General features: G+C 37.3%; 1 protein-coding gene across 1 annotated transcript; it reads left to right on the top strand.

Annotated features, from left to right (window-relative positions):
* Window positions 1–261: 261 nt before the first annotated feature.
* On the top strand, window positions 262–1800 carry LOC104510614 (protein very KIND-like). The gene is made up of 3 exons (XM_010152917.1): window positions 262–314; window positions 933–1090; window positions 1353–1800. Exons 1-3 carry the CDS (start codon window positions 291–293, stop codon window positions 1582–1584), a joined length of 414 nt encoding a protein of 137 aa, XP_010151219.1. The 5' UTR covers window positions 262–290; the 3' UTR covers window positions 1585–1800.
* Window positions 1801–15304: the final 13504 nt, after the last annotated feature.

Raw genomic sequence — 15304 nt, 5'->3', positions numbered from 1 at the left:
ATATCTTAATTTTTATATGTATATTTTTTTTTTCAGCTGCAGGTGAGCTTGTTATCAAAATTTCTTCTTATAGCAAAATGCTGCTATGAACAAAGAAATTTTGCTACAGCGATGCAAATCCTAGCAGGCTTGGAAAATCTTATTATAAGACAGTTACCGGTAAGTTTGGGACTGTGTTCTGCAACTGTTTTGCTTAACATAATCTTGTGATTAATTATTGTGAAAAACAAAAATATATTTTGTTTTATTGTAAGGCCTGGAAAATTTTACCTGCAAAAGTAGCTGAAATAATGGAGGAACTCAAGGCTGTTGAGGTATAGTATGAAGTCTTTAATGTAAAAATACTGCTTTGGGGTTGGAGAATATACAAGAACTGCTTAAAAGGATGTCTCTGCAGGATGAAAGCCCTAATCATTATGAAAGAGATTTTAATTTAAGACTTTTAACTCTTAATCCAAGAGTTAACATTAATTTAATCTCAGTATTTCTCAGACGTGTATCCTTTGTGACTAAAAAGCAAGAACTATATTTCACAGCAAGCTAGGACACTAGATACACTTTTTCTGATGATTTCTGCTGGAGCTTTGTGGCTGTAATCTGTTTTAAAAAAATCTTAAATGTTTATTTTACCACAGACATTATCTTATTGATCTATCCAATTTTTGAATCAGAGTGAACTTCTACAATGTAATTTTGGCTGTGACTTAGAACAATTATGTATAATGTATCTTTTTGTTAAAGTTACCTTCTTTTATTCCTGTACTTTAAAATGTTTGCCACCGGATTAATTCATAGTGTTGTCTTCAACACCAGTGCCAAAAGTTAAAATTCATGACAAATAAATACATAGTGCTAAACACATGAAGTGGAGAAGTTTTAAAACCTGCCCTGATACTTAACATGAGATTTATCTGTGTGCATTTTTAAACTAGGTTTTTTTAAAAAGTGACAGCTTGTGCTTGATGGAAGGAGGAAGATTCAAAACGCTTCCAACAATTCCATCAGCCCATGTTTTGGCTATGCACGTACAACAACTTGAAACTGGAGGATTCACAATGACAAATGGAGCTCACAAGTGGACTAAGCTTAGGTAATTACTTGAATTCTGTACGTATGTCACCTAACTTGTTAAAATTAAATATTGTCTAATGAGGTAATGAGAACTAGTGCAGCATTTCATAGCAGTTCAAATCGTTTCAGTCATTTTGGCGTCTAACTAAAGTGACACATACTGTAGAAGAGACATTGCTTGGTGCCTTTGAATTTCCTTTAAATATTGGGGTTTGGGATATTTTTTTTTTATGATCAGCAAAACAAAATAAACTTTTTTTTTTACCCTATTCTCTTTCAAGAAACATTGCCAAAGTTGTGAGCCAAGTTCATGCATTTCAAGAGAATCCTTATACGTATACACCAGATTTCAAGCTGCAGTCTTACCTCAGTCAAAGAATAACTCATTTTAAAGATTCAGACATTTCTGCCTTGGCAGCTGACAACTGTGCCAACTTCCATCAGATACCAGCAGAAAAACATTCTCGAAAAATTCAGGACACGCTGCGCAGAATGAAGGCAACATTTCAGTAATTATTTACATGTCCTCTGTTTTATTCCAAGTGTAGCCTGTAAAACTGGAGTAAGTTGACTTTGTCTCCTGGAACAATCCCCAAACAAATGCTTAAGTGAAGTGAATGCTATCTCAATGCTATCTCTTAAAATGCTATCTCAAGTTGAAATGATTAAATTACTTAGCATGGAATTATAAAATGCTGACTAATGAGATTTGAATCTCTGGCAACTGGATGACAGATCAAAAGAATAAAAATAAAGATAAAAGTAAAGAGAGATTATAGATGAAAAGGATGATTAATTTTGTCCCTGTTCTATAGCATAAAAAAAATAATTAGCCCACCAAAAATTATCTAAAAAATATTGTGGAAATAAGTTAAAATAACAGTTTCTGTTGCAAAGTTGGCCTAGGAGAGTTCAGAGTATAGTTCATAAAAAACTGAATATATTTTTATATAAACATAGTATACTTGTATCCTGTCACAATGTGCATATAATTCAGGGACACAGATCCTCTGCTATCCTTTCACTGTTAGTGTGTCTTGCTTTTATGTTGTGTATTATGAAAACCATAATTGACTTAAATAATTGGTCATCTTTTTCTTCAAGCATCCTAAGAAAGGAGAGGAACGCTATGCGGCAACTTTTTTCTTTTGTTTTGGTTTTAATGTCGTTCAACTAACCTGTTTCCAAAAGAAAGTAAGATCTGAACCTATGTATTACTAATTTGTTGTTCTGCTTCTGCCCTCATGGCCGTGTGAAAACAGTAAATGTGAAATTGCATTTTTTTTTTCCCTGTATTTGGCACAAGAATTACTTTGCCAATCTGTGTACGCATGTATGTGTGCACATTTGATTATGGCTTTTGCTCCTGAGGTTGCTTTTGTAGATTGCAGTGCTCCAGCAGCATTAAATAGAAGATAACTGTGTGAAATTTGGATCCACATCTTGTAAAAATTTGGTGCTAACCTATTTATAGATCTTACACTTACAAGACTTTCTAAATGGCAATGAATTGTGATGCTCTTGCTAGACAGTCTGTTGAGCTACCCAGGTTTATGCAAGGCCAAAATGTTAAGGCTACAGATTAGTTATGAATACAAGTATTTCTACCAGAGTGAACAATGGTAGTATGGGAAGAGAAGTGGGGAAGGGCAAGAAACAGCTAAAATAAGCTCTGTCCTGAAAGTAACTTGCTAGATCTGTGTTTAAAAAAAAAAAAAAGAAAAATGTTTTGAGGGGTGTGAAGAGCAGATGCAAACTAACTCTCTTGGCATGTTTTAGTGAAGGAGAAGGATAATGATGTAAGAAATGGAACGTGCACAGCTCCAGCATTTTGCAAACTGTACTCTTGTATTTGACAGAAATGCATGTGCATATGCTAAATTGTACCTTTTTCAGTCTTTAAGAGGAAAGGTTCTTCTTTTCTCTTGCCAGTAATGGCAAGGTATACATCACAGGCCATCTGCTTCTCATCTTCCTCAGTCAAACCTAAGGTATGTCCACACTTTCCATTAAATACCTCAGTTACTTTTTCATACTAATATGTTAATACCAGACAAACTTTTGTGCTCTTATTTGTTTAAATACTCAGTCCTCAACGAGGTTTTCTTGCATTCGTTCTACTTTTAAGACGATTTATTTTATTATTTACCATATGTATGTTTAACATGTCATTAATTGTAGTATTCTGACCTACCCTTAAGGAAGTAAAATGTGTTGCTATTTCTCCAAGAATTGCCAAATGTGAAAACATTTCTCCTATCTTTATATAATACAGTGATTTAAGAATGTTAATGATAACTTTATCTTCACACATATTTTTCACGTATTTGATCTATATGCATTAATTTTAAAGAATTGTATTAGTAGTTATTTGCTTTTTCTCAGTTAAAAATTACTATTCACTTAAAGCCATGCTTTGCCTTTGAAAGACAGTGAAATTTAAAGTAGCATAATCTTTACCAATGTAAAGAACTCCACAAAACTTTCTAATCACATGATCTTAATAAATACACTTTATATAGTTGCCAGTCAGACTGTTGAAATTCCTTTTGGGGATCTACACATCATTATCATGAGTGCAAAATATAAATTAGCACATGTATTTCTTAAAGTTTTATCAGGATTTAAAGCAACTGCTACATCTAGAAAATATTGTATTTATTCTATGACTATAACTGGTGCTATAAAAGAATTTTAAAATCATCTCAAATCCTCTGTATAATGCTTCAGTGTATCTAGACCTTAAACTGCTATAAATGCATAGTATTGAGTTATGGTACTACTTCAGAGTGTTTTCATCAATCTGATATTTAAGATTTTTTTACTTAGACACCACCCCGCACAGCAACAAACAATGTAAATAGCTATCAAAAAAAATATATCACTTTTACAAGGAAATTGGTTTGCATTTGTCCATGAACTCTGATGTACGCACATCTTACGTGACACAGATTTCAGAATAAATTTCTGTCTAGAATATAACTGTGCTGCGTATTTATGACTAACAAGCAGGAAGGCTTGGGCTAAAGTTTTCTCTCTTTGTGGGTAATGTCCTTTTAAGAGAAAACACAGGACGAAACATGTCAAAGAAGCAAGCTCAGTTGTATCTAGTTGGCAAAAAGTTACTGGCATCAGTAATTGTATTGCATAAATGAGGGACTCTGCAGTCTGGCCCCATGTTTCCATTCCAATACCAAATTAGAATGTTTGGAAAAAAATTGAGTTTGTTCTTTAAGCCAGAATTGCCACCAGCTATCCTAGTTCTTCATTTTTTCCACACTTCCCTCATCTTGTTTTTATGTTGCTTATTTTTCAAACTGTGACCCATGGAGTTTCTGAAACAAAGTCTGTTCCTTGGGAGCCTTTCCAGTTGCTCTGTGCATTGTTGCTCTTTCTATGCCCCTTTGCAGGTGTCTGTCCCCAGGATCCCTGGGGTTTTCAGGCCTCCTGCTAGAGAGCTGGGAACTGTGTCCTACTTACACTAGCATTTGAAAGCAGGTTTCCAGCTCTGACACCTCCAGAAGCCTGCCAAGAAATGGGGATGAATTCAGTTGGACCCTATGACCTATTCCATAGAAGCCCAAACCAAGAAGCTGGAAAAAAAAAATCATGAATCAACACTGATTCATGATTCTGACAAATTTCTTTCCTTGGAAATTTTTCAGCCATTTCTGAACCGTGTTTTTATCATTTTCTACATTTATCCTTTAGACACTGTATTGGTTTCATAAGAATTGCTGAGCCCCCTAACTTCTGTGAGTACTGTATGTGATTTGCAAAGGATTAAAATGCTAGGAAATCTGTTTCTAAATAACAAATTAATCAACTACATTTTGAAAGGAAGGAAGCTAACAATAATTTTTCAGCGCTGAACATATGGTTGATTGTTTCAATCCTTGATATTACGATGAAGGAAAGAGTTTGGATAAATTACCTTTCTCCTTCATACTTGCTTAAATACAATCCAAAGCATATCCACATTTAAATTACATGTCTTCTGTTTTGAATTTTTCCTTTCCAGAACATTAGCTTTCTCAAAAAAATGCTTTATAAATAATTACTTTAATATACATGTTGAACTTTACAAGGAGTCTCAAAGCATTGGAAATACAAGTTTGAACAGTATTTAAATCAAGCTTAATTGAGTGGTTATCTTTGGGATTTGCCTTACTGACATGTATTCTTCATCTATAAATATTTTTTGTCTTCATTTAGTTATTAAAAATACTAATATTATAGATGTAAGAGATTAAGATAGTAATTTTAACTGCCCCTAAGAGATCTTGTAATTATTTTAAGTACCAATAAATAACTAATTTGTAGTTGAAGATTCCTTTGGGGTGTTTTATGTAATTTCGTACTCTCATAACTCTCTAAAATGCGTGTGGAAATGAATAATTCCACCTTTCCAATCTCTATTTTAAGATCTTGCAGCAAAAATTTTGAAGGACTTCTTTATGTGGCTGTTTATAATCCAGCAGCGAGTGACAACAAACCCTGTAGACTAGAAACTTTGATTTGCATCTTCCTCCCTCCCTTTGCAAAGAGAAGCTCTTTAGTTTCTTCTGTTGAAATGTTTGAAGAAGGCTTTTAGCTATTATGTGAAGATTCTTTGTGAACGACCTGAAAGTATGCCAGGAGAGCTTCAGCCTGGCTCTGGTTTAATGTGTGTCCTGTTCAGTGGTATTTGTTTCTCACATTCAAGTGGAATTGGCAGTTGTGGTAATCTAGTCTAGGATCTGGTCTTTGCATCATTCTGTTTATTCACTTTTCGTCTGTTGTAACTGGTGGGTTTGTAACTTGCCTAAAATGCAGGAGTTTAATTACTGTCTTGTAAATCTGCCCTGTGTCTTAGCTGCAAGATTATTTTGCTTCTTTAATTCTTCATTCTAATGCTAAAGTTGGTCTTGTTCTAATGTTGGCATTATATAGATTAAATAGAAAGTAAAATAGAGACTGTGTTTTCAACTGGTAGAACTCAATTGTCATAATGAAATTAAGATCTTAGAGTACTGGACAATTTGAGTTGCCATTATCGGAGAGACATTCTTTGGGAAGCCTGATTGGGCAGCATCAGATTCAGAATTAAAATCTCTACATATAGCTGCTTATTTGTGATTATACCTCATAAAGCTCATAAACAGTAATAAATTATTCACTTAATTAACAGATACTCAGGACATGTTTTTGCAAACAATTTAGTGGAAGAGGTCTAAAAAAAACCTGCTAAATGGCAGGTCCACCCTTGTTTGGTTAATGACAAAGGGGTCGACAGTGGCTTGTTATGATAATGTGACATTGTGTCAGTAAGGCTCTGAAGAGGTCTGCCTGCATTTGGTATTGCTTCATGGCTTCATTGACATGCTCTGGTTTTTGAAGATGACATAAATTTGCTGGGCTATGCAGGCATGCTGAAGAAGATTAAAATTATCTTGGCAACTTGGAAAAATGACACACAATAAAATAAGGTATGTCACACAGAAACATGCAAAGTTCCAGGACAATCAGGTGTACAAACATAGACTAGGATTACTGGGATTTTTTGTGGAAATGGGAGTATAAAGAATAAAGTCACTTATGCTGGGAAAGTGTTGTCTTGATATCCCCTCAAGATATCTCCTAATTCTCTATTTCTTGATGCAAGGAATTGTAAGGGCAAGGACTTGGCAATAGAAGGCCAAAAAAGAACAGTTGACTCCTGAGATTAGTATAGACATACATGGACATTAGCAAAGTAATTTTTCTTCATGATGGTAAACTGCAGGACAAAGATCAGACAAGTCTGTTAAAGACCATCGTTGGGAATATGTAATCCCCCCAGATTAGTTAATTTAAATAAAAGTTAATTGACCAGAAGACTGAAACATAGAGAATGATGTGAGGAACTGCAATAGGTCTCCAAACACATAAGGTGAGATAGCAGATAAATTATTGAATATCTTAAACTGCATCTAAAATTACAAGAGTGATGAATTTTGAAACATCACCAATAGTTCCTTTTTTTTGTTGTTGTTGTTATCCAGACCGAGGGACGTATTGCAGTATGCTGTGCTTCACCTGCTACCTCCTCTGATTATAGCTAGGATGTTCTTTGGTCTGAGCCTGGCATGGGGACAGTGTAGATGTAGCTTTGAGTGTCCAAGCTAGCGCTGGGAGCATGGGGAATAATGAGAAAAAAGCTAGACCTGTAGTACACAAGATGTTGCTGCGAAGTATTGGAGGTAACAAGCATGTGGAAGGAAGGAAAGGCAAGGGGAAAGAATACTAAAACGTGTGTCAAAGATGTATATAGTTGTGTTAGAACCTAAAGACAGGCCTACATAGTTTGTTCTGTATTTAAATTAAAAGGGCTAGATGCCATAGTGTGGGATCTGCAACTGATCATCAGCCAGAGAGAGGGTGTGGAGACTGCAGTTGTATAAATGGGCAACTATTTAAGCTTTCACTGTGGTTAATAGAACTAGTTGAAAATCTGAAGGTGGAAAGCAATCAAGATGAAAGATGAAACAACAGAGTTCATGATTCAAAGGAAAGAAAGGGGTGAGAGAAGCAGAATGACAAGAGTGGACTTCAAAAAAGCAAACTTCAATAAACTCAAGAAATCGGTACATGAGGTCCTGGGGAAGGAATTCTAAGGCGAAAAGAAGTTCAGGAGAGCTGAGAGTTTCTGAAAAGAGGTTTCTAAAACAGGCCATATTTTAAGTATAACAACAGTCTGTCATCACACAAAGGAAACTGATAGAGCAATGTGGCTGCATTTGGAGTTCATCAGTGACCTGGAAAATAATCAAAAAAGAATACTGAAAAAGAGCATGAACAAGAAGACTGCATTAACAAGAACAAATGTAAAAAACAGCACAGCAGGTTATTGCCAGCAAGGGAAAAGCAAAACAATAAAAATGGGTTCTTAAATAATTTTCTATTATACAAAATTCTTTGCTTACCAAGAGACATGAATAAATATCAGATGGTGGAAAAGCCTGAAGTGCTTGCTATTTCACTTCCTGCCCTCTAAATAATGTGTATCATGATCAAAGTTACCAGGAAACAGGAATGCAGGTCAGAATGGGGGACTATGAAGCTAATTAGATTTATTAGAACATTAAAACCTTATTAAATTTGTTCTATAATGATAAGCAGCAAAACTGAAATAATCTTGGAGTTACATACTTTTGATTGAGGAAAGAATAAGTCAGCTCCCAGAGAAGCAGAAAGTAACATTACTTACCAAAAGTGGGCAAGAGCACAGGAATAGGTGGAAAGGCGAGGCAAAGAGAATGACTTGGGGAATCAGCCAGATGAACCTCAATACCAGGAGAGTTACTGAAAAAAAGCTGTTTTAAAAATCTGCCATCATAGAGACTCGTTTAAAAGGCTAACATGCATTTGTCCATGAAGTGATTTTTAAATAACCTAATGGTCTCCTAACGCCAGGATAACCATCCCAACAGATAAAAACAAAACAGCATGTTGTATGTTAAAACCAATAAACCTCTTGACAAGAGATCCACAGCACCTCATTACATACAAGGTTGCTAAGATCCAGAAGATGGCACTGGAAGGTGGATGCACAACTAGTTAATACATCATTTTAAAGGGTAATTACTGGTGTTTGTTAAATTGTGAAGGTAAACTAGGTGGGATGTAGTAGGGGTAGGACTATATATATGTTACAAGCAAAAAGCAGGTGCGGATCCTCGGGGACAAGGCACAACACTCAGTAAGTGAAAGCTTTGGGTTTATCGTACACATAGCAGCATTACCACAGTGGGGACCCTGGGGCTCCAACACTAATCAGATGGAGACCGCTGCAGTGGAGCCCTGCCTGGGAGTGAAGCTTGAGGGGAAGCATCACAGGGCTGAGTAATAAACCCCGTGCTGATTAACCTATACATATGCGATGTCCTGTTTTGCTTATTAGCAAATTGATGTAATGCAGGTGCCGTTGTCCAAATTCCAAGGTCCGCAGCTGGCCTTCACCTTGGCGTCTGTACAGGGATGTGTGCAAACGGGAGGGGGAAAGCAAGCTATCTTGGTTTACTGTAATGAGATAAAACATGCCTGGGACTCTACATGCTCGGATGGGAAGAAGCAAACTATCCCAGGTTACCAGAACAAGATAAGATGTGCTTGAGAGTCTGCCTACTCGGATGGGGGAGGCGAACTATCCCAGTTTACTGTAACAAAGTCTTCTCACGCTCTGTGCCATATTATTACAGGTGGGGCCTGGATGCAATTGTGTCTGGGTTGTTTACTAATGAACTACAGGGTGGGATGGAAAGCATGCTTACACAATGTACAAGATTAGAACTCACAATAATCATGGTGATGGTTTAAGTTTAAGCTCTAAGTCTTCCATTTCTGAGGGATAAACATGAAATTAAAAATAACTGCAGAAGTTCAGAAAAACTCTCTGGGGAAGATAATGGATCACAAACCGAATATGAATCCACGTGTACAGTTTTCAAAAAAAGAAAAAAAATAGGGAAGACCTGAGGTGTACAATAGGAGAGCCATATATGACAGAAGGTAATTATTTTGCTCTGTTTGGCACTAGCATCATAGGAATACTTTAACATTCAGGCACTGCACTTAAGATACTTATGGGCAAAATGAAAGAGAATAGAGGACAGTAATAAAGATATGTTTAGAAAACATAAACAGAAAAAGAGTGAGAGAATTAGATTTATGCAGACTAGACTAGGTTGACCAGGACTCTCTGAAATGTTGCTCTAAAAGGTTATTGTAGCTGCAGAGTCAGTTTTCGCCATGTTCCATGAAGTTTAAGGCAGGCTTTATGTGGAGCACTGGAATAGGTTGCTCACCTGCAACACACCTGAAGGATCCCCTTTCCTGTAAATCTGTAAGAACAAATCAGATAAGACTGTCCTGAGTGCGCAGACCCACTGGGTCCTTTCCCTCAGAAGGCAGAGAGACTAAGCAGAAGTCTTCAGTCCCTCTGTGTTCTCAACAAAGTAGATCTGACACAAATTCAAATACTTACCTGCAATCAGAGAATGCTATTAATTTGGTTATTAATATCATTGCATTGCTGTCACTTTAATTTTCAAGGTTTTGTTTACATTTTTCCACTGATGCATAGCAAAGGAGTAGGTGTTGCTGGGGTGTGAACTACTTGAACTTATGCAAGAGCTGTCATAGAGGGATACTGAATTTCCATCACGTACGTGTGCTAATGCAGTAGAAAAGTGACTTTGTTCTAAAAGCAGCAGAGGGTTAAAAGCCTGTCATGTACATCTCTCTGTGGAAAGAGGGTGGAAAGCAAGTCTTGACGATGTCTTAGCTGCAAAGAACTGAGTCACCATCCCCGGAAGTATTTAAGAGACATGTAGACGTGGTGCTTAGGGACATGGCACAAACAGTGGACTTGGCAGTACTGGGTTTACGGTTGGACCCCATGATCTTACATTCTACGATTCTATCACTGCCTCTGCTAAACTCCTGCAATTTTTCCCCTTTCCTTTTGTAGCAGTTTCCTGGATGTCAAGTCTTAATATAACCAGGAGATGGCACAAGAGAGCCTTGCAGCCTTTTAAATGTAGATGCTGCACTCTGAGCAAGGGTATCCTGGTGAAAAACGATCGCCTTCCAGATGTCTGCCTAAAATCTGCTCCTTAGAAACAGGAAAACACGAAATGGCAGAGGTTTTTGCATTCCATTTTGAAAAAGAATATGTGTTTACATTCAGCTGCTCCTTTTAACCTTTTACAGAAATGCATGCACTTACAACTTCCTGATTTTTAATCTTAGTTACCTTCTCTGGACGTGTAGTCAAAGGAAGTGCCCTGCGCTGCTTGGAGGACACAGAGGCCTTGAATTACCCATTACAAGGGCAGTGTTAAGCATCTTACCTAACTACATTCTTGTCTTCACCCGTTGTAACCCAGCTTTTCCCTTATCCGTAAAATGAGAGAGGAGGTCAGGATATGTCTCTGCTCCCTGTTTTGGGGTGCAGTGAAGGTAGATGGACAGGGTCATTGTGCTACAGTTCTGCATCCTGCCAAAGGATTCTCTTCCTCAGCTAACAGTAACATTTGCAGGATATCTGATGGAAGTGACCAGAAGAAAGAAAATGGGAAGAAACAGTGTAGAGTGAGGAATACAGAACAGGGGAAAAAATAACCAGAAACATGAAATGGAGAAGAAACGTGAAGTCGGGGGGTGGGGGGGAAAGGTAACATTTATTCCTATTTAATTTTAATAGATTGGCTTTTGAGCAGTACAGAGATCTGATTTATAATAAGTGTAAGTTAAGGGAAGGAAGAGTCAGTAAAATGTATTCACTGCAGGGACCGACACATTTCAGAGCAGCATTGTATGGCATAGATCAGGATGGGCACAGAGGGTGATAGATGACCCAGGGCTGCCAGCTGTGATAGCTCGTTCTCCTGCTGACTCATCATGGTCAAATGCTAACTCTAAAATCAAGAGAAGAAATGATTCATTCTTTAATAGCTGAAAGTGAAAAGCTACTTTCAGGAAGGATAAATGCTTTAGCCATAACTAAATATCTTTAGAAGGTATTTTTAGGAAACACAAAGTAAAAATTACGGAACATTTCTGATTTTAATGCATTCTTAATTTTATATTTAAGAGCTTGTTTTATGTTACCATCATGAAAAAAATTGTCCTTTGGCAAAATCTGACAAAGGCCTTGATCTAAAATATGAAGTAAGACTTTCTGTTATATTCTGAAAAGATTTCACAGTGTCCAAGTGTGACATTTTGTGGTCTTGATCAGATTGTTAGTCCAAGTGATCTGAACAATTACTAAAAACCAGTGGGATTTATGTTAATTTGCATATGCATATTATTCTCTGTAGGTGCACCTCATATCCCTAAATAATTTGTATTTTTAACACAACCCAGATCGTAAAGCATATTTATTCATCTAGTAACTCGTCCCTATCTACTTTGGGAAATAAAATAATTTCTAAAGCCCCTTTTCATGCTGCTTCCTTTCAACTAATAGTTTTAAAAGTCTAATTACTAGTCTGGACAGAACTAGTGCGCAACCCTTATTAAACTAAATACAGACTTCTGAGCATCTTGGAGCAGTGTCCTTAGAGATCTCTATCAATGACAGTACAACAGCAGTGAGTGCTGAATAAGGATGTACATGCCTGAAACTTGTCTGGTTTTATAGGTATACCTGTTTGTCTAACAAAAATTTAAGAAAAAAAAAATTAAAAAAAATCCGCTGGCGGACCATACTTCTATAACAACAATGGGTACATGTTTTAAATGTGGTCTTGATTCATATTGACTTTGACTTTTTTAATAAGCTTAAATTTGGGTAAAGAACTGTTAAAAGCATGCAAGCATTTGCTATCTTAATATTTACAGCATCTCTCTGCAGAATGTGTATCTTTTTAAAACATTTCACCAATTCTGCTTAGCTGCTGGTAACAGCCTTGTGGTAAGGACCCATGGGAGCTCTTTGGCATTTTGAGTGCTGTGTTGATTTAGATCAGCTCCAAGCATGATGAGACATTTAATTTTCATCTATGCATTGTCACTGTTTATTCCAGGCCCTCCTGGTATTTCTGCACATATGGTCTTTTCATTCCTCATGGAAAAGTAGCTCTTATTCTGTCAAAGAGGAAAGATTATAATAATTGATAATAAAGAGTTTGGTTAGAGGCCACTTGTAATGCTTTTAAGTCCTAAAGTGTGATTTCTCAGAAATTACTATGGTTGGATGAACATGCCAGGGCAAAGACAATATAAATTGTATAGCAGATGCCAGCAGCTCTTGCTTCACTGGGCAGACCTTCATACGTAATCTGCATGTCCGTAGATGTACGTGCATCTTCCTGTGTCTGCACTGCCTTTTTCACTCTTGGATTTGCATCACCACCCAGGTACTCCCAAGGGCCACAAGTTCACTCTGCTCTAGTCTCACAGGACCCTCCACTGTTAGAAGAAAGGGTCGCCTGCTGTTACAAAATGACAGTTCCCACCTTTGGTCTCTTGCAAAGGTGAAGTGGTAGTACTACTCTCCAGTACTTGTGGGGAACCCAAGGTATGTGACAGCCCTCAGTTGATCTGTCTTCAGTTCTTTCAAAGCTTCCATAGGAAAGGAATATCTCAGAGCACAATCCTGCTCCTCTGCAGGGCTCTGAGCTGGCTTACTAGGGCAGGGCTGGCCTTTGGGTGGAGCGGCAATTAATTCTGAAAGACTGGGCTGTTATCCCAAAGTATATCTGTATCAGGCATCCAAGCAAGACTAGCTAGTTCTGCAGACCCTCCTCAGCTTGAGACAAGTGTTGTGTGTATATACATTTCTGCAGAATTGCCTTGCATAAGCACCATTATCTTGATCCCTTTGTATCTGTCCCAGCCAGGCACCGCTTCTTGGCCTCTTTGAATGAACCTGCTGCTCACAAAAAATACAGGGGTCAGTGTCAAGTGACAAATCTCAACTCATTTTAACTCTCTGGGATGCTAAAATGTTCCCTTCTACATCACCTCCCGCAGAACGATCTGGCCTGGGCTGGCATTTGGCATTATGATCCTCAGAATCCTTTGATCTTCAGGAAGCTGCGGGGAAGGTGCTGATTTCCCAAAGGCAGCAACCGTGTATGGCACAAACATCTGCATAAAGTATTCTCATTATCTTCAGTAAATGGATCTTAAGGCTTCTGCTAGTGGCAGTCATGTTGGTATGCCTCAGCCCTTTGTCTTAACCTCCTCGTAGCAGCAGTGAAAGGTCCTATTCCTTCCTGCTCCACTCTGACAAATTCCCAAGGACTTTAGCATGAGCAGGTTTTCATCCCATTGGCAGCATCACTTGATTTTAAACATGTATTTCGGAATCATCATTTATCAGGAGGTTTTCAAACAAACGCCTAATGAATAATACATAGAAACAGAAAGAAGGCAGCTTAAGAATTTCAGATAAAATTAAACTAGCAGCTGTTAAATATTGTAGCAGTCATTACATCCAGAAGTCATCTGCCATCTATCCAGGATACTTACACATTTTATGTATAATGGAAATGAGATTTGTGTTAACCTTGTCACACCGTGATCAATTTGTATCTTTGAGAGCTCAACATTTGACACCGGTTTTCGGCTGTGACATTTGCCTCAATAAAATGCAATTAATAAACCAGCAGTGTATAAAGATGTAATTTGCTGCTCAGATGGTGAAAATGTCTTAAAATCTGTAAAGAAACTATGTGACAGATGCATCAGTGGTTGCTAAAACCCAAAGTTTACTATTTTTTAGAGCACCATCATATGCCATGTATTCTTTCTGTCCTATCCAACAGCTTGCCAAATGCCTTTATTCACTGACATAAAATAAAGCTGGGAAAAATGTCATTCAGATAGACTGTTTTATACTTTTAAAAAAAGGTGTATTTATAAACTAGGAGAAACTTAAATTAATCTTGGACAGTTTGGCCACGTAAACTTTCTAAATTTTCCAATTTTAATCGGAAAAATGCTTGGGGAGATAAATGGATGAAGTTTTAAGTCGTTAGATATCAAATGCTTTTCTACAGTGAGGAGGGGAGGAAACCTAATATATATATTCTGCAGGGCTTTGTCCATGCTGGGGATGTTTGTGGGATCCTTTAGGGATGTAACAGGTGTACAGAAGTCATTAATCCCTCAAACTTTGTTTAGACTTTTGTACACCAGTTCCCTTAATTTCCTCCTGAAAGGAGGAAGCTTGTTTAGTGGACTCAGGTTCTTGCTGCAATGCAGACTGCAATGTTGATCCCTACCTACACAGGCCAGAAACAAGGGGTTCCAGGAGGACTACAGTCATGTCTGGTTGTGTAGCACTCACAGGTTCTGGATTGGTTATTAGCCACCTTGAAATAAAGTTGACAACAGTGCTTGTATTTCTCTTGGTCAGAGAAAATTAAACTCTTGAACAGTGGCATCACTGGTAGAGCAGAGGAGGACTCAAACTGTGCCATGAGAATGAATAAGCAAGGAGAGACAGTGCTCAGAAAGGACTTAAAGTCAAACTTGAACATCGTTCAGTGAAACAATATTCTAGCAAGCAGAAAATGGTAGGATTTTGTGACGGATGTATATAGCAACCATATTTTGAGCAGACAGGAAGATGAAATGTTGGCATAAGAAAAAGGTAGATGAAGAGGGCTTGAATGAAACCTTTTTCTGGATTAATATAAAGATATCTCTTTATAAGACTGAAATTGAACACATTGAAAGATTTAGATATAAACTAAGT

The sequence above is a fragment of the Eurypyga helias genome, unplaced genomic scaffold, assembly GCF_000690775.1.
Source record: "Eurypyga helias isolate BGI_N326 unplaced genomic scaffold, ASM69077v1 scaffold47155, whole genome shotgun sequence".
NCBI classification, from domain to species: Eukaryota; Metazoa; Chordata; class Aves; order Eurypygiformes; family Eurypygidae; genus Eurypyga; species Eurypyga helias.
The sequence above is the reverse complement of the archived record's forward strand: the minus strand, read 5'-3'. Positions and strand labels throughout refer to the sequence as shown.